Here is an 18,104-nt window from a genome sequence, read left to right on the forward strand (position 1 = left end):
TTTGAGCAAGACGTGCAGGATATCCAAGCAGTTGTTGTGGCTTAGGAACTGACCTGTTTTTGACCTGCTTCTGGCGATAGGTGCCAAGAATAGGCACTATTAGTTTGTGTACCGATGTTCTTTCATCTAGGTAACTTTGTTTTAGTTTACATGTCCTGTGGAACCTATAGACAAATCTGCATAAACTATTTCTTTCTGCCGGGCCTACCTACTGAGACCGGTGAAACAAACCAATCACGTGAAAAATCGTCTGCTACTAATAAACTATTTAAGAAATGTTTAGTTCAATGTTTATTAAACCTTTTTATGTGTTTTGTTATCTAATGCAAATATTTTTTGTTAAATGCAACGGTTTAGTAGTTAAATAATATTATAATCAACGGATAGTAGCGCCGCTAGTAAGTGCAAACAGCGGCGGGAACAGGCGTTCAAAGTTGTTTACGCACATTTGCCGGCGTGCTGCGCGTGTGAGATGCGTTTCGTCGCAGTTTTGTTTCAAATATAAACCCTTTTTAGCTAATCCAAGATACCGCAAGTGCTGTTGATTCTGTTTGGTGAAATTCATTCCGACAGATAATTTGGCTGACATCTGTAAAGTTATTATGTCTGCATCTAAGGGCTTGACCAGCATAGAATGTCTGACGTTCCAACTACCTGCCAATAGGAAGGAATACGACGACTACAAAGCACGGATTCAAACATTCATCGACGAATACGGATCTGTATCCTTTTTTTGTCACCGATACGTAATGGGCTTAGTAACGAGAGACTGTCAACTGCCATGCGTTAACGAAGACTTGAGGAAGAGGCAAATACACCAGCCAAGGGCGTTTATTGAAAGCTGTCCCAATGTTTCGGAGCCTACTCGGCTCCTTCATCAGGGGTGACTGTGGAAGCAGCAGTTATATAAAGTGTCTTCTTTTTTCTCGTTTTTCTTTTTACTCGCATCTTGCTCTTGCGCGTCGAAGCTGAACGGCGTTTGGTGCGGAGTCCAGGAGTGCCAAGCGACCCCAAGAAGGAAGGAATTGTACCTTTTCTTCCTGCGCAGGCAACTGGAGCATGCCGTACCAAACAAGTTTGATTCGCTGGATTCTTTTGCAAAAAGTGTCGTTTCGTCTGCTTCTGAGAAACATTAGGCATCGAAAGAGAGCAAGCTTTCAGCGCTAAAGAAAAAAGAAGCCACACCCGCTGAACGTGCCAGCTTTGTTGTTAATTTATCATCAAGACAACTCTCTCCTTCCGAGACTGGCGCTTTAGCCAAAAATCATGGCTTTAACGTAACAACTACCGGGCCCCCTCTGCCAAAAATGGTGACAGCCGTCTTGAAGCCGGCGACCGAGTGGAAGTCAGATTGAAGGCCATTGGCGTTCTCTCGGACATTCCCAGGCAGCACTAACAGAACTTGAAACCAGATGAAGCCGCAGCTATCCGTGGCCTACGAGATGATAACGTAGTCATCCGTTCTGCTGACAAAGGAAATTGTACCGTCGTGCTTGATCGGCAAGCCTACGAAAGCAAAGTTCAAGACCTCCTCAATTGCTTAACATACGAAAGACTGAAAAAGGACCCAACCCCACAGGTTCAAAGGGAGCTGAAAAAACTCTTGGCCAACATTTTCAAGTACCCCGATTTCCGAAGCCTGTATCTACGACTCATCTGCAGGAATGGCTCAGCGCCTGGTTTTTATGGGCTACCCAAAATTCATAAGCCTGATGTGCCCCTCTGGCCTATTGTGGAGTGCACAACTTTACCCCTTCGAGCCCTCTCCCCTCTTGTCGGCAAAACGTCCACCCACGTCAAGAGTGCCGGCCACTTCGTCAAACTAGTTTCCGAAGTGCCGATCAACCGAGGTGACAGACTCGTCTCTTTTGACATAGTGTTGCTTTTCACCAGTGTTCCAGTTTCCCTGGCTGTTGCAACTGCTGCAACTGCCCCCGAGAAACGACGACAGCCTGAGCTCCAGGACCTGCCTCAGCGTCGGCGAAATAGCGCAACTTCTGCAGTTCTGCCTGCAGACCACATATTTCTGCTACAAGCAGAAATATTTCAAGCAAGTGAGAGGAACTGTGATGGGGCTGATATTTCCGCAACCACAGCGAATCTGGTAGTGAAAAAAATTGAAAGGACCGCTCTGGAAAATTCCCCCGAAAAGCCCGAGGCGTTTCTCCGGTATGTGGACGACTGTTTTTGTATCATCAAAGAAACAACAGCAGACAACCTCCTGTTGTAGCTAAATTTGATCGAACCTGCCATCCAGTTCACAGTAGAAAAAGAAACAGACAGCACCTTACCATTCCTCGACCTTTTGATAAAAAGACTGCCAGATTGACTAAATTTCACAGTGTACAGAAAACCCACCCATACCGGCCGCTACGTACAATTCGATTCCTACCATCCAAACCCCCCACAAGTCTTCTGTAGTCTCAGCTCTCTTACTTAGAGCTAGAACTGTATGCTAAACAGAAGGCGACCAGAAAGAAGAAAAAGCCGTAATCGCGAACATGAAGAAAAATGGATACACGAGCAACTTCATCTGGCGCGTCAAAAGCAGTCTCCCCCAATCGGGCTGCAACCATGAAAATTCCGCTCTATTGACACCGCCGGTCAACAACCCCTCTCCTGCCTCCGCCGTCTGCCCCCCCACCCTCTCTGCCCGACAACCCACCCGTATTTCCCTCCCCTATGTTAAAGGAAAGAGTGAAACATTATTCCGCATTCTTCAGAAGGAAGGAAGTCTACAAAATCGGTTGCGCACAATGCCCCGCTAGTTACATTGGCCAGATCAGGAACTTCCCCAAACGCCTCCGACAACACAAAAACGACGTTCGCAATTCGGACATTCAGCGCAGTGCATTGGCCGAACACTGCAAAAAAGCTGACCACAAGGTCGACTTAGACGGCACGCAGGTGATTGGCACCGAAACCAGTTACTGAGAAAGAATACTCCTCGAGTCCTGGCACATACAAGGGAACCAGGAAGGCCTGAATACATCCCTCAGAGCCCTTTCCACCATCTACACCCATGGCCTCCGATGTGCAAAAGCAAAGATGCGAGTAAAAAGGACGAGAGAGGACGCCCAATGTAATTGCTGCTTCTTGTCTTACACAGTCACCCCTGATGAAGGAGCCAAGTAGGCTCCGAAACGTTGGGATCTCTTCCAATGAACGCCCTTGGTTGGTGCATTTGCCTCTTCCTCAAGTTTAACCCAACCAGACACAATTCTGTTGAGGATGTTCACATTCAAGTTAACAAAGACTGTAGCTTATTTGGGGCGGCCCTGCGTACATGTGCGTTACTTTATGTTTGTAAGAGAAGGAGAAGGCAAAATGTTTATTGAGCAAAGAAAAAAGGGTGGGTGGCCTCCTCAGTTCAGGAGGCCGTGCACCACCGCTGCTTGCGTGGCCTACTGGATCAGTCTGAGCTGCTCTTGCAGGTCTGAGCTGGTCAACGCGCATTCCCTCTGCTGGGAGGTAGGGGAAGGGAGAGGAACAGGGTGTTGAGGGCACAGGATGACGAGGCGGGCACTGGTGGCAGGAACTTGACTGTCCGGGCAGTTATACTCGAAGCATGAAGGGGAGATGTGGGAGAGGATGGTGGCGTTATAGTACGTGCCTGTTTGTAGTCTGCGCCAGATTCGTGATTCTTCGATTGAAACAACAACAACAACAAAAAAGACAATCTGATGCAGATTCATTTTATGTGAGCAAGCAAGACTTACTTGGGTAATTTGAAATTGAATGGGTCCAGTTGGACATTTCTAGGTGCATTGTCTTGTGATTCATTTACTGCATGATTTTGCTTGCTGACTAACTTAAATGACCAAATTGATTTGTCAGTTTATAAAGCTATTTCCAATACTCTTTTGCGGGCATGATCCACTCTGTATCTGTAACACTATGTTAGGCTTCAGAATACATGCATAGATTTCTTGTGGTCAACCCACCTGGTGTTTGCGCTCTCAAATGTGCATTGCAGTGTAGCACGCGGCGTGCCATCGGTTTGAAAGGAAGCTGCACCTGACTTGAAAACCAACATTCCCTGACTTGATTTGTCTTGGTGGAATCGATTGGAGACGACCAGCCTCACACAGCGGCTGTAGCCCGGACTGCCGTGTTAATGACTGATGTGCCCGGTCTGACTTAGCCCTATCATTTATTCTTTCCTCTCTCTCTATCTCTTTAACACTCTTCGTATGCAGGCGAGCTCCTTTTGCTTTCCCTCAAACCACAAACAACAACAATTGAGCCGTATTGCTGGTATTACGTTTCGTTGGCCTCTTCTTGTCTGTATACCAAGCACAGCTGAACAATACTGTGCCATTATTCAAGAACTAGTCTTCCTGCTTTTCTGTACGTCGATGAACCTCTCCACAAATTTTCACCTTGATGATCTGCCATCAGCAATCCAAGTGGTCCTGCAAGCCTCCTGAGCTTTCACCCTCTGTGTGCGCTCGCTTTGGCTGGAAGTGCGTCAGCGAGGACATGCTCTGTTGCATCTCCTGCAAAGCACATCTCGACTGCAAACTCTGCAGCCGCCTGGGCCACAAGCTTTGTAAGGATCAGTCGGCAGCCTGCCCGCAAGAAACATGCTTTGTTTGACATGTTGCTTTTCAGACAAAGAATGCACCGAGAAGCTGGTGTCATCCCTGAAGGACGCTCATAAGAACTGCTGTCCTTGGAAGGCTGCACCGTGCCCTGGTAAGTTCTGAAGTCCTTTTTCGATACCATCTGCTGACCACAGACTCTTTCTCATGAAACTAAACCTTGGCTGCAGAGTCCTATGCTGTGATGGAGCCGGTCATGCGGCATGGAGCGCTTGAGCAGCTGCGAGACAGGCTGGGGACTCTCACTCCTATCCTCTCATCGCTTCCTTTGCTCAGCACTGATGCAATTCTAAAGCAGGTACGTCCGGTTTCACTGTACAGTGTGTGCACAGCTGCATGCAGCAGCTGTCATTCAACAGCATCTGAATTAGGGAAAGTCTTTTGTGTCTGTAAGTCATCTTAAATTGCACTGGGTGGGAATACGAAGAAAGTAGATGACAAGGGGACAAGGCAGTGCGCAAACTTGCAACTGTTTAATAATGCCATGAGGCAGGGGGACACACAGGGTTGATTTTCTTGTTGTTGATTTCCTGCTTGTGTGGCAGCAAGCCAAAAAACAAAAAGGACACAAAAAACCTGCAGTGAGTGGTAACACGACATGGGACTAATGGCTGCATGTGTGATAGCTTCCTTTCTCATGCCAGCTCTCTTTAAATGAGGTTGTGTTCCTCATTGGAGAGTAAGGTTGACGGCATGCTGACACACCCATCTGCGTCTGTGATGATGTGGAATGCCTCAGTGACCTTGCGTGCGATCTTATTTTTGGCGCTGTGTGTGTTTTGGAACTCGGGTGTGCACTCACACGTTTTGCAGGGGAGTGACAGATTACTTGGTGCCTGTGTTCGCTGACTTGCGTACCAGTGTCCGTTAAAGCGTTCGTTAGCGGACCTTCTGCTTTGCCCGATATACGCTCCTCTGCACAACGGTGTGATTTTGTATATCACACATATCTGGCAATTAACAAATCTTTGCCTGTGTTTTATGCTACATACCTTGCCACTTTCCTGCCATCCATTGGCTTTGGAACATGTGCCTTTAAGCTTTGACACTGTAGAGAAAACCACTTTGATGTGATTCTTTTCTGCCACCTGTGCGAGATGCCATGAATGTAGGGAATTGCCACAGGCATACTAGTCTCTATATTTCCTCTTTCTTTGTTTTTTTCTTTTCCCTGTGATGGGCTGGAGCAACTTTTTATTCACGGGTGCTAGCAAGCTGTCTGGGTACCCCTTAGCTGAGACTTCTGGAGGCTGAATCTTTTTCCCGTGCCCCCACAACTCCACATGAAGCAGCACTAACTAGCCTTATGTGTTGCCCTTTTCCATCAGCACTTTCGTCGCTATGAAACCACACAAGGCGCTTCTTTACCTTGGCTGAGCTTGAAGGTCAAAGTGGCACCACCAGGCGTTTTCTGGGGTTGTACCTGGAGTAATAAGCCTCATTTAAAACAGCGCAAAAGAAATCGCTGCTGTGTGCTCTTCTTCATCCTAATTCTTTGCGCTGTTATATGATATGAAAAGGGAGGTTTTGAAATTAAATAAGGTTGTACTATTTTGTATTCAAGGCCCCTCTAAAGAGTTGCCGAACAGAGGCAGGATAACTTTTAGTCTAGTTCAAATGTTTCCTAGCTCTTTTGATTTTTGTTCAGTGATGAGCAATGCATTGTCAATTTGAAACTAAATAGAGCTGGCTCTGTTCCTTCCAGCTTGGAGCTGAGGCCATTGCAAAAATTTGCAGGCTGGCGGATGAAGAGAAGGCAGAGGACAAGGAGTACGAACGTGCAGTCTTGCTTGCCCTGACCGGCTGGAAGACAGCGTAAGAAATCATTTTCACCATAAACAATACTTTGTGTACACTCCTGAGGAAGAGAAGTTTTATCTCCTGAGCAGAACCTTGTGCATACGAAAGTATTCAGTGAACATAATTGCTGATCTTTTTGTTCAGAATTCCAACTGTGCAGGCATGTTGCCCGAAATGTCTTGCACTGCTTTGTGTGTGCGTGTGTGTCTTGTATCAATATTATTTTTTAAAGACCATAGTCTTTCTTGGGCTGCTTAAACACAGAAATTATGGTCTATCTGTCTGTGACTCGATTCAGCCACCTGTCCAAAGTGAAACAGAAGCTGCGCAATAGTCTTATATACCGTATTTTCCCGCGAATAACCCACCCCTGCATATAATCCGCACCCCATTTTCCGTCGACAAAAAAAAAAACAGAAAAAAAAAACATGTCCCCGCGTATTGCCTGCATATTCTATACATAAAAGGATGGACCAAAGCTACTACACAAGCAATATTACACATTTGTTTACTCTATAGAGAACTTACCTAGCTGACTACGTAACTAGATGACTTGTGCATACATTTTTTTCAGGTTGGTATATTGTTGAGCTGTGTGTAAAAAACAAGCACTGTCAAGGGGATAACTGTGGCTTACTCGCTACTACCACTGTACGGCCCAACGCGCATTGCAGTGAAGCTACACCAAAGGAAATACCTCGCATATAATCCGCCCCTCTACTTCACCCCTGAAACCTCCGCATTTTTGGTGTGGGTTATACGCGCGAAAGTACGGTACCCACAGCCAAATCTAAATGTCTAGGTCCGGTGTCAATGTTCATGCTTGTCAACATTGTTACAAGAAATTACGCAAAGATAAGGCAAAACATCAATACATAAGTGATATTTGCAGTGTTCCTTTATTAAAAAAATTAATGAATGCTTGGTTTTTGCGATATACTTCATCAACTGCCGAAAACCGTCACCTGCTGTTGCTTTCACTACTAGTTCCTGGCAGCATTTAAGAAATCAAATGGCAACAGCAACAAAAGGTTCCACTAGATAGGTTCCACATTCCATTTAGAACACTTGTGGAATGGGGCAACGGGGTTTATAAACATTGTAGTAGAGTGCCTCGATTCATGCATGTCGCCGCCGTATGGCAACACTGGCACCGAGGCACCCGACTTGGCACAGTGGAACACAATAAATTTAAATTGAGTTGAGAAAACTTCTAGCGTGTCCATCTTTGGAGGATTGAGAGAGAGAGAGAGAGAGAACTTTATTAAACCGAGCTTGTCTTTAGCGTGAGAAGTTGGTGGTCGTTGTTATCAGCCCAACGACGACCGAGGCGGCCCTTGCGATCAGGGAGGTCTGTACCTCCCTGTCGTGGGATGCCAGTGCTTCTCTCCACTGCTCAGCTGTGGTGACCCACAGAATGTGGGGTAGGGTGGCTGGGGCTGTGCAGAGGGTGCAGGAGGATTGAGAGAGGAGAGGAACAGCACGTGAGGTGAGCGGGAAAGAAAAGAAAGGCATTTACCTGGCAGGGGCGCCAGTCGACTATTGTTCTTCGTCGGCATTTGCAACGAAAGGAGCAAATACGCGGCCATTTTTTGCCAACTATTTACTTGTCCAAATGTTTCTCTTCTGTATCATGTTAGAATTTTTTGTCCAAAGTAAGCATTAGCCAAGTTCAGCCTCCATGTTGTGGCCACAGTGTAAAATGTGCTAACAGTGAGCAGTTTGCATAGTTGCAATGGATCAGAGATGCCAGTATTAGCAGCAGTGCTGTTGCGGCTATTGTGCTGCTGCATTATGGAAGTGACCTAATGGCTAGGCCTAAAAGGAAACTAATTTAGTGGGAGAGTAACGTACTGATGTGGTGACATCGGTGCAACAAGTGCAGTGAACCACATGTTTATTGGTCAATTTCAGTGTTTGCTAACCTAACCTTATGCGACAATGAGGCACCCAGTGCACAGAAGGGTGCAAACAAAGTGTTTGTTGACAAGCTTTTAGCCACCTCATCATCATCATCGACAAGCCTATTTGGGTCCACTGCAGGACGAAGGCCTCCCCCATTGACCTCCACCCGTTTCTGTCCTGTGCTGCCCGTCTCCATTCCTTGCCTCCGAGTTTTCTTATTTCTTCTCTCCATCGAGTTAATGGCCTCCCTCTTCTTCTAGTCCCGTCTCGCGGTGTCCATTCTGTCACCTTGTGGTCCACCTGTGGTCCGTTCGTCGCACCACTTGGCTGGCCCAAGTCCATTTCTTTTTCTTAACCTGGACTATGATATCATCTACCCGAGTTTGCTCCCTAATCCAGGTAGCTCGTTTTCTGTCCCTAAGCGTTACTCCTAACATTATTCTCTCCATGGCACGTTGAGCGTACCTAAGCTTGCTTTCTAATTGTTTAGTAAGTCGCCAAGTTTCCGCTCCGTATGCCATCACCGGCAGGACGCATTGGTTGAATAACTTTCTTTTTAGGGATAGAGGCATCTTACTTTGCATTATTTGCGAGTGCTTGCCGAATGCACCCCATCCCATTGGTTGAATACCTTTCTTTTTAGGGATAGAGGCATCTTACTTTGCATTATTTGCGAGTGCTTGCCGAATGCACCCCATCCCAGTCCTATTCTGCACCGGATTTCTTTCTCGTGGTTTGGTTCCGCACTGACCCTCTGGCCAAGGTAGTTATATTCTTGTACTTGTTCCATTGTTTCGTCTCCTAGTCTAAAAAAGGTGCGTTCAGCATGTTTATTTATCATCACTTTAGTTTTATTCATGTTTATCCTTAGCCCCACAACGAAGCTCTGTGCTTTTAGTTCCTCAATCATGTTTTGGAGTTCCTCTGCAGATTCACTGAGCAAGACTATGTCATCTGCAAACCTTAAATGGCTCAAGTATTCACCGTTTATTCATAAGCCTAAGTTTTCCCAGTCAAGCCTCCTGAATACATTCTCCAGAGATGCTGTGAACGATTTTGGTGAGATGTTATCTCCTCGTCGCACTCCCCTTCGGATCGGGAATTTATCACTTTGCTTGTAAAGTGTAATTCTGCCAGTGCATGTGTCATATATGTCGTCTAGGAGTCGTAGGTAGGTGTTCTCTATTCCTTGGTCCTTTAAGGTGTCCATCACTGCGGCGGTGCTTACTGAATCGAACGCTTTTTCATAGTCTATAAATATCATGTAAAGTGGTTTATTATACTCTGCGCATTTTTTTATTACTTGGTTGATGACATAGATGTGATCCATTGTAGGGTATCCTTTTCTGAACCCAGCCTGTTCCCTGGGTTGTTGGAAGTCTAGGCTGGCGGTTATGCGGCTAAGTATTATCTTGGTAAATAGCTTGTATACAATCGACAGAAGGCTGATGGGTCTGTAGTTCTTAAGATCTTTGTTATCTCCCTTCTTGTGAATTAAAACAATGTTGGCGTTTTTCCAGGCTTTTGGTACTTTTAAGGTCCTTAAACATACTGAGAATAGTTCAGTAAGCTTTTCTAGAATTATATCTCCACCCTCTTTTAGAAGGCCTATGGTTATGCCGTCGTCGCCTGCCGCTTCCCTCTTTTCAAGCCCTTAAGCAGTGATGGAAGTACTGCTCCAAATGGTCATTTTAAGGGATTTTTGCTCCAAACGTGCACCGAAGGGGCATTTCTAAAGCATTTGGTAGCACTTCTAACCCTCTTGTGCAAAACCGAAACTGAAAATAAACTTGTGTCTAATGTCACCTTTATTTAAAGATCAAAGACAAGCCTGCTTGAAAGCCGAGTTTGCTGCGGTGTGTCCGCACATCTGTAAACATGGCCTTCTTTATCTGCGATCGTCCACGGCTTTCTTATGGCTTTACGGCCTTCCCGGGGCATCGCCATGTTTGTCAAAAAGAACATATGAACGGTTCCTTTAGATGCGACGGCATCTCATTCACTCGCCTTGTCCCTCCATACGGCGTTGTCATTGTCCGTCCACACCCCTCCTCCATTCTCCTCGCCGCGCAAGCTGCACTCTCCGTCGCTCACCCCCTCTCCTCTCCCATAGCGAACGCTCTCTCGCGAGGGGCATTGGATTGGATTGGATTTGGCTTGGATTGGATTGTATTAAAGTGGATTGTGTTGGATTGTGTTGCGTCATAGCCGCGGCAGGGGGTTCACGGCACGTTTCACGCGATGGGAGAATCAACCTAACGGAAACAACAACGGAACCCCCTATGCGTCGCATCAACACAGGGGTTCCCGCGAGGGGAGATGGGAGTAATTTTTGTGAGCTAGTCTTATCCGGTTATGTCTTTTTCTAGATGTTTTTCTGCAATAATTTTCTGTTACATGTCGCATCGGTCCAACTCCAGCATGTATCTGAACTATATATGCAGACATATACTGGATACATATACTGGAAGTTAAATTGTTCAATTTTAAAACGTGATGTAAGGATGACTGTGGTCTTGTGGCTTTTGCTCTAATTGTGCTTGCGTTTTAGTTTTTGGCTACAAGTGGAAATACAGTCGAACACGGATATATCGAACTCCAAGGGGATCGCGAATTAGTTCGATATATGAAAAATTCGATATAAAAAATATGGGCTCTGAGACCTCACCTATGGAGGACGATCACTTACCGATCGTCGCATTCAAGAATGACAACTAATTCCGCACTCGGGACGCAACAGGACGCTTTATTTCTGTGAAAAAAAATCGCTGATCTTAGCCTGCTTCTTCGTCCAGGAAATGAAATTAAAGACGCTGGTCTCGATCTTCTCGAGGCTGCACAACTAGTAAATTCCAGCAGTACGCTGCGCCTTCGCACACCATGCACAACACGCACGCAAAAGAACAGCGCGCACGTACCACAATAACTTTGAAGGTAACAATTCCAAGGCTCTCTGAACGGACTCCAACAAAGCGCTCGCGATGGTCATCTCCGAGAGAAACAGTGATCTCCGAAAGGTGAGGGACAACTCGCCAAACAGCAGCAACAGCAGCAAAATGCAAAAGAAGGAGGAGGCCGCCAGCGCCATCGTTCCCTCTTTCCTTTCCCGAGACGACATCGTGGGAAGACAGACCCAGAGAGAGAGAGAGAGAGAGAGAGAGAGAGAGAGAGAAAACTGTTTTTCGGCAAGCCGAGGAACGTACGCAGCCGCAAAAAAAAAAAAAAAAAAAAAAAGGACGTGGGCAGTCGGGGCATCCCTACCTCGCACTGTCACATTTTCCGAGCGTTCGGGCTTGTGTGCCTAGAGAGATTTAGCATACCGGGCTCCGTCCGCTAACGCTACGGCGGCCGGTAGCGGGGCCCGACTGGGCAAGCGCAAATTCGTTGCGGTAGGGGGAATTAGTTCCGCGAGCCAGTCTTCGCCATGCCCACGCATTCCTCCACATCCTCCTCAACCTCAATCGGGGGTGCAGCGACCGCCGAAGAGCACCTTCCAGGCGTTCGATATACCGAATGTAGGGAAAAATACGGTTCGATATAAACGTACGAATTCCTATACTTTTACACAGAATTTTCAAGGGGATAATTTATGAGTTCGATATAGACAATAATTCGATATACCCGTGTTCGATATATCCGTGTTCGACTGTATACGTTTTAAAACTAGGACAGTTTAGTGATGTACCTCAACTATTTTTATCCTAAACTTGAAGGCAGCAAAAATCTTGTTCTGATTTTTGAAATGATGTGACTACTGCGTTTGTTTGCTGGTTTTTACATGCACTATCGTGCATTATAAATATTGGAAACTTTGACGGTTTTCTTCTGAAATATGTTCACCCTTATACTAACTGTATAGAGACATATTTTGGCATCTGCTCCAAAGTGGCTTATGTCTGCTCCAAACTGGAATTTTGCCTGCTCCAACAGCTGCTCCAAAAAGTAAAATGCCACTTCCATCACTGCTTAAGTGCCTTTTCTACTTCCTCTTTCATTACTGGTGGAACATCGCAAGCAACGCTTGTAGGCTCGGTACTTTGTCTCGCTCCAGCGTCGCTGGCGTATAGCCTGGTGTAGAACCGTTCTGCAATTTTTATTATCTCTTCCATATTGTGCGTAACGTTGCCCTGTTCATCTCTAAGTGCGCACATTCTGTCTCTTCCAATAGCCAGCTTCCTCCTTGTTGCCTCCAAGCTTTCTCCTCTTTCTAAAGTTTCCTCGATGGCCGCCATGTTGTATGCACGAGTGTCATTTGTTTTACTTTTGTTTATTAATTTTGACAGCTCTGCTAGTTCAGTTTGATCCACCGTACTCAACAATAGTATCATCTTCTGGCACTGCGAAACAAGTTCCTTTGTTTGCCTAGTTAATTTTCCAGTTTGCTTCCTACATGCTGCTCCTCCAGTAGCCGCTGCTGACTCCGTGATTGCTGTTGTTAGGTTATCATTTAGAGTGTTCACACTGTCCTCGTTCTGACCGTCTAGAAGTGCGAACCTGTTATGAAGGGTTATTTTAAACTCATGCGTTCTGTCTCTTACTGACCTGACATTGGGATTCTTACTTTTTACGAGCTTCCTTCTTTCTTTTTTGAGGTTTAGCCTTACCTTGCACCTAACCATACCGAATCTTGCTTAATACCTCCACATCTTGCACAATACCTGGGTTGTCACTCGGAATGAAGTCAGCTTCGTTTTTTGTAAGATTTTTCCAACTCCGTTTCCTACTTTTGCGTTTTCGGAAGAACGTGTTCAGTAGTTTGAGGTTATTTCTCTCTGCAAATCCAACCAGTGTGTCACCTCGACAGTTGCGAGTGCCTATTCCGAAATTTCCCACTGATTTTTCTCCTTGATCTACCCGCCGCGGTGGCTCAGTGGCTAGGGTGTTGCGCTGCTGAGCACGAGTTCGCGGGTTCGATTCCCGGCCGCGGCGGCCGCTTTTCTGATGGAGGCGAAAAGCAAAAACGCCCGTATGTACGAGATTTCGGCGCACATTAAAGATCCCCAGGTGGTCAAAATTAATCCGGAGCCCTCCACTACGGCTCGCCTCATCGCCTGCGTTGCGTCGGCGCGTTAAACCCCACAATCAATCAATCATTTTCTCCTTGATCTGCAAAGAGCCCCGGGTGCTAAACTTTCATCTGTGATCTCATATGTGAATAACTGTGTGTTACCTCCTCCACCCCCGTTCTACTTACTAAGGGTAGCTTTCCTTTTTATAACTACCCTGGGTGACAAATTCAGAATCTGCATTCAGAACTTGTGCCTGAAACTGTGGTCAAAACTAACATCACCCCCATAGAATCTTGGCATGCCAACTACGTTATTCAGACGGTGATGCTAATAATTGGGGGCAAGGAGACAATTTATTATACCTGTCAACTATCCCTGTTAACTAGAATAACCTAGCTGAGTGACAAGCCTGTTACACCCTATCTATCAGGTAAGCTCGTGGGGTGTGGCCTGACAACAGAAGGGGTGAACGGGCAGTCCGCCTTCAGTACAGGATGAGACAGCCATGCATGGCTAGGCGCTGGCAATAAAACATTAGCAAACCGTTAGTCCAGCATGTTTCCAAGCACTGTATCGTAAGCTTCTGCTGTGGCCCTTGACTCGTTACTATGTAATACTTTACTGTGTACCTCACAGCCCAAAGATTCTCATTCTGATTTTTTGTGTCTCTGCATGTTCCTGGACTTAGCGGCACAACTGGCAAGCTGAAGCAGCTGGAATGCGAATTCTGCTACCGGAAAGTGGGAACGTGGTTGTATGCATCCCCAAATGACGTAAACCATGAAGGGAGCGGATGCAAACAAGAAAATACCAATGGGCATGGCACCAAGCGGAAACATGAGGAGGTACCAACCTGTCTTCCCATATTGTAGCCTGTTGTATTTAATCCGACACAGTGTACCTGAAAGAGTACCTTCTCGGCATTGCGGATTGGCTTTGCCGCATTTTAGTGCACTGACCACTCTGTCCTTTGCAGGAAAAAAAAGCCACATTACCAGCTGCAGGGCATCAATGTGTAGCATTGCAGTGCCTTGCTCGTGTTGTGTGTGTGTGTGTGTGTGCGTGCGTGCGTGTGTGCGTGCGTGCGTGCGCGCGCGCGCGCGCGCGCTGAAGCTTACCCTTAAAAAGATGAAGCTGACATAAACACAGAAATACCCCCTCATAAATTAATTCATGCGTTCTAACAAGGCAAGCGCCATCTGGTTGTAACTACAAAAGCGCAAGTAAACCAGTAGCTTGTTAGTCCCATCAGGAATGTGTCAGCAGGCTTTCATTTTCCCGGAATTTCCCACCTCCTGTTGTGGTATGCGTATTAAACAGAAAAAAAAAGGCGCCTTTGGTGGGAGCACTTGGGAGGAGAGGCACGTGCTGAGTTGACCTCTGACCTTGCCTGTACCGCACCCCACTTTGGACAACTGCCATCAATGCATGTGGCGTCTGTTTATTGCCCACATCGGCTGACCGCCTGTCAGATTTAACTGCCTGCATTTGCGTGGCTTAAGGGCCATGAAGATAAAATACACATTCGGTTCACTGAAAAGGATGCTTTGTCCAGATAGTAGTGATACCAATTTTATCAAAATCTTCAAACAAATAATCAATATGCAGTAAACCTCTGTTAAGACAAACTTGAAGAGAAATTTGTTTGTATTATCAGGCATTGTGCACAATACAGGAGAGCAAAAGTTTTTTTCGTCTTAACCAAGCTCATCTTAACAAGAATCTACTGCATTTAAAAAAAACCTATAAACAGTGGCGACCCTCTTGCCAGTTTTTGGCGAGGTCTTTAAGACGTCAGAGATTCTTGTCTCTGGCAGCCGTCGACTTAGGCCACTGCCAAGAAACATGTCTGGGCAATTGTAGTGGGGCCTCTAGTTTGGTTTAATTGTATCCCTTGGTTTTTAGTGCTGGCCTGCATTACGTTACTGTAGCACAAAATCTCAAAATTTTGAATATTTCTTGAGTCTTTTTCTTGTTAAGAAAGCCTTTTTTTCGTGGCTGGAATGTAGTTGAGTGAGTTACCAGAGCCTAGTTTGTTCAAATTGAATAAATCTGTATTTTGTCTACAGGGCCCCTTTAGTGAAGTGCAGTCTATTTCCTTTAAGCCTGCAGTCAAGAATTCGTCTGATTTTCTCGTAACAACATAGTTAAATGAATAGGCTTGAACAAGAGGAAAGAGATATCGGCACACGTCAAAGATCCCCAGGTGGTCAAACTTAATCCGGAGCCCTCCACTATGGTGCACCTCATCGCCTGTGTAGTGTCGGCAATCAGTCAATTGAACAAGAGGAGCATGTGGTAGGCAGTAGCCATACCATAGTAATGTCAACATTTAAGGAAGCATTTGTACACACATACATCATTCAAGTAACTGGTTAAAATCTGCATGATACAGATCTAAAGAAAATAGTCATTTATGGCAACCCTCAATTGATAGGCAGATACAAAGTTGTGTGGTATTTAATTTACTGCTGTTTTATCTGCTGGTGGTGCACAAGCAATGCAGATTGAGAGAATTTGGAGCTCCCACCTCCTTATCAAGTGTAGCTTCAAAGGGTTGTAGTGATGATTTTCATCACAATTTGACAGTAGGCTGTGTCAAAATGCTTACTTGTGATTAAAAAAAAGCAGGTTTTAGGGACACCTGTCAAAATAGCTTCACAAGGAATGCCGTTCGGTCTTCAAGTGTTGTCAACTAAACATTTTTGGGGCAAAAAAAAAATGTTTTCTTTTCTTTTCTCATCTGTCAAAGAATGCACGCCTTACTCTTTTTTGTGTCCTCATTGTTGATGTAGCTACAAAAATTTTAAAGTGAAGCTTTCGATGCCTCACTGATAGCGATGTTGCTTCAGGACGCACTGCAGGAAAGAAAACTTTCTCTGACGACGATCGTGGGTGAAGTGAAAGGTGGTTGAAATGGGAAGGATTCTCTGCTGATCAACAACTAATGTCTGCAAAGCCCAAAATCCAAATTGTTACGCCCTAAATGCTCTGCAGGAAAGCCAACTTACCCAGTAGGTCTGCACAAAGGCACATGAAGTGCCTCAAGAAAAAAAAACGCTTCCCTTAGTCGGTGTCGAACCTGGGTGCCTCGCATTATGAAGCCGACGTCTGTCCGATTACGCCATTCCGACACGGTCGAAGCAGTTTGGATTTTGAACTTTAGTCTTTCATTCAGGTTGCATAAGAGGCAGCTTTGCGTTATACCCATCTTAAATTAAGAGAGGGGCCTTGCTTGATTTTTAATGTTTTTAGGCCAAGCAAAAACTCGCTCCAGAAAGTCTGAGCATGCTAAGGGTGGATGAACAGTTCTCTTATGTACTTCCACGACGTTTGCCCCCCATCTTTTCAGGAAGAATTTGATCCCTTGAAAGAGCACCGCCCCTGGTGTATCTGGGTGATCTGTGGGAGCTCAGGAAAGACAGGCTGGCTGGTCTACAGCGAGTGCCTGCAGAGGAACATTGATGCGAGCAACAGCCGGTCCAGCCCACCTGCTTCAGTATGACTTTCCTGTAGCATTTTGAAGCAAACTTGTGTTGCGTTTTGTGCGAGGCCTGTAGTTTAACGCTGTGTTCTTCTGTTTAACCATGCAGGTTGCTGCATTCCAGGAGAAAGTGGACAGAATCCTCAGTTCTTGGAAGCAGATCAAGGTTCCCAAAACTTTGTGAAGTGTCATTGAACCATCTGTGGCAGCAAATTTCTGAGTTACTCAACTATCACGGCGTTTCATATGCAGGAATTCTGCAAAGAATTGTTGGCAAAATTCTAGATTTCATGTTAATCGTGTCGTTTCGTAGCAAGCCGCACAAGATCGTTGCATCTACAAAAAATTGTGAAGGGCTAAATTTCGTTTATCTGTGATCGTTGGATCTACACAAAATTGTTAATAAAGTTCTAGATTTCGTTTATCCGTGACGGTTTATAAGAGGCCATACAAGTTGTTGCATTGCAAAGAATCCAAGTGAGACCCACGTTCGTTTTCTCAATAAATTCTATTTATTTACACGTATCTGATGTGTCTGGTTTCTTTTTTGACCTGAACCAGTGGAGAGCCTGTAGGGTCGTGCAATGCAAGTCACGCAGCCTCTTCTAGGCTTTTCATCATTTTGTGGGCTTGCTTGAGTTCGTGCAACAGAACACGGCACTTTTCAGACGACAGGGTAAAGTGCACGGGTGCGAGCTTGTCGCCCTGCTTCACGGAGAGTTTCATCTGCACCGATGGCTGACACACCTCGCCCGCCACACTCGACTCAAGAACGTAGTCCAGGCGCCACTGTGGCGTCCCTTCGAGGGACGATAGCCTCAAACTTTGCTCCTTGAGAACGGCCAGTATTTCCGGCCACCGGTCCGCGTAAACCTTGCACACTGACACTGCGTGCTCCCTGGGTAAACCAAGCTGCGTGAGCTCGTTGACGAGTGTGTCTTCGTCGACGGCGAACTTCGTGGCATTTTTGAGGATGAACTCCAGCGCCATGAGCACGCCCTTGAGGTCGTCTGCTGTGTACTTGGAGTCTGCTGTCAATTTGGTTACTTTTTCGAAGTCTATTTGAGAGTTCAGGAGGCTGTTGACCACTTGGACGCTAAGCAATTTCACTTTGACGGAGCTTATCTTGGACAGCGAGCCGATCTCGGCAAGAAGCCAGTCGGGACAATCCCGATCGCCGCAAAACTTGAACAACATAGTGCTTCTCCTTGAACGGGTAGCTACAGCTGCGAACTACGCCAGTCAACTTTCACAGTAGCTTTGCTTCGACGTTTCAATCGGGTAACTGGTAAAACTACTACG

General features: G+C 45.9%; 2 protein-coding genes across 2 annotated transcripts; one reads left to right on the forward strand and one right to left on the reverse strand.

The window, feature by feature from the left end:
- The first annotated feature begins 453 nt into the window (after positions 1 to 453).
- LOC144174703 (zinc finger C3HC-type protein 1-like) lies at positions 454 to 17,327 on the forward strand. Its single transcript, XM_077703529.1, has 8 exons — positions 454 to 722; positions 4,402 to 4,552; positions 4,615 to 4,698; positions 4,775 to 4,902; positions 6,310 to 6,419; positions 14,007 to 14,163; positions 16,671 to 16,817; positions 16,912 to 17,327. The coding sequence occupies exons 1-8, from the start codon at positions 603 to 605 to the stop codon at positions 16,984 to 16,986; spliced, it is 972 nt and encodes a 323-aa protein (XP_077559655.1). The 5' UTR covers positions 454 to 602; the 3' UTR covers positions 16,987 to 17,327.
- On the reverse strand, positions 17,292 to 18,098 carry LOC144174704 (COMM domain-containing protein 4). The gene has a single exon (XM_077703530.1). It carries the CDS (start codon positions 17,997 to 17,999, stop codon positions 17,394 to 17,396), a length of 606 nt encoding a protein of 201 aa, XP_077559656.1. The 5' UTR covers positions 18,000 to 18,098; the 3' UTR covers positions 17,292 to 17,393.
- Positions 18,099 to 18,104: the final 6 nt, after the last annotated feature.

This window comes from Haemaphysalis longicornis, unplaced genomic scaffold (genome assembly GCF_048455015.1).
Source record: "Haemaphysalis longicornis isolate Haplotype H1 unplaced genomic scaffold, Haemaphysalis longicornis Haplotype H1 scaffold_3, whole genome shotgun sequence".
NCBI classification, from domain to species: domain Eukaryota; kingdom Metazoa; phylum Arthropoda; class Arachnida; order Ixodida; family Ixodidae; genus Haemaphysalis; species Haemaphysalis longicornis.

What these genes read in the sequence shown, in the direction of transcription:
- LOC144174703 (XM_077703529.1), top strand. Translation starts at nt 603, where the DNA reads ATGTCTGCATCTAAGGGCTTGACCAGCATAGAATGTCTGACGTTCCAA. An exon ending in CCGCCTGGGCCACAAGCTTT is followed by an intron (nt 4,553 to 4,614) that starts GTAAGGATCAGT and finishes GTTGCTTTTCAG; the next exon opens with ACAAAGAATGCACCGAGAAG. An exon ending in GAAGGCTGCACCGTGCCCTG is followed by an intron (nt 4,699 to 4,774) that starts GTAAGTTCTGAA and finishes CCTTGGCTGCAG; the next exon opens with AGTCCTATGCTGTGATGGAG.
- LOC144174704 (XM_077703530.1), bottom strand. Translation starts at nt 17,999, where the DNA reads ATGTTGTTCAAGTTTTGCGGCGATCGGGATTGTCCCGACTGGCTTCTT.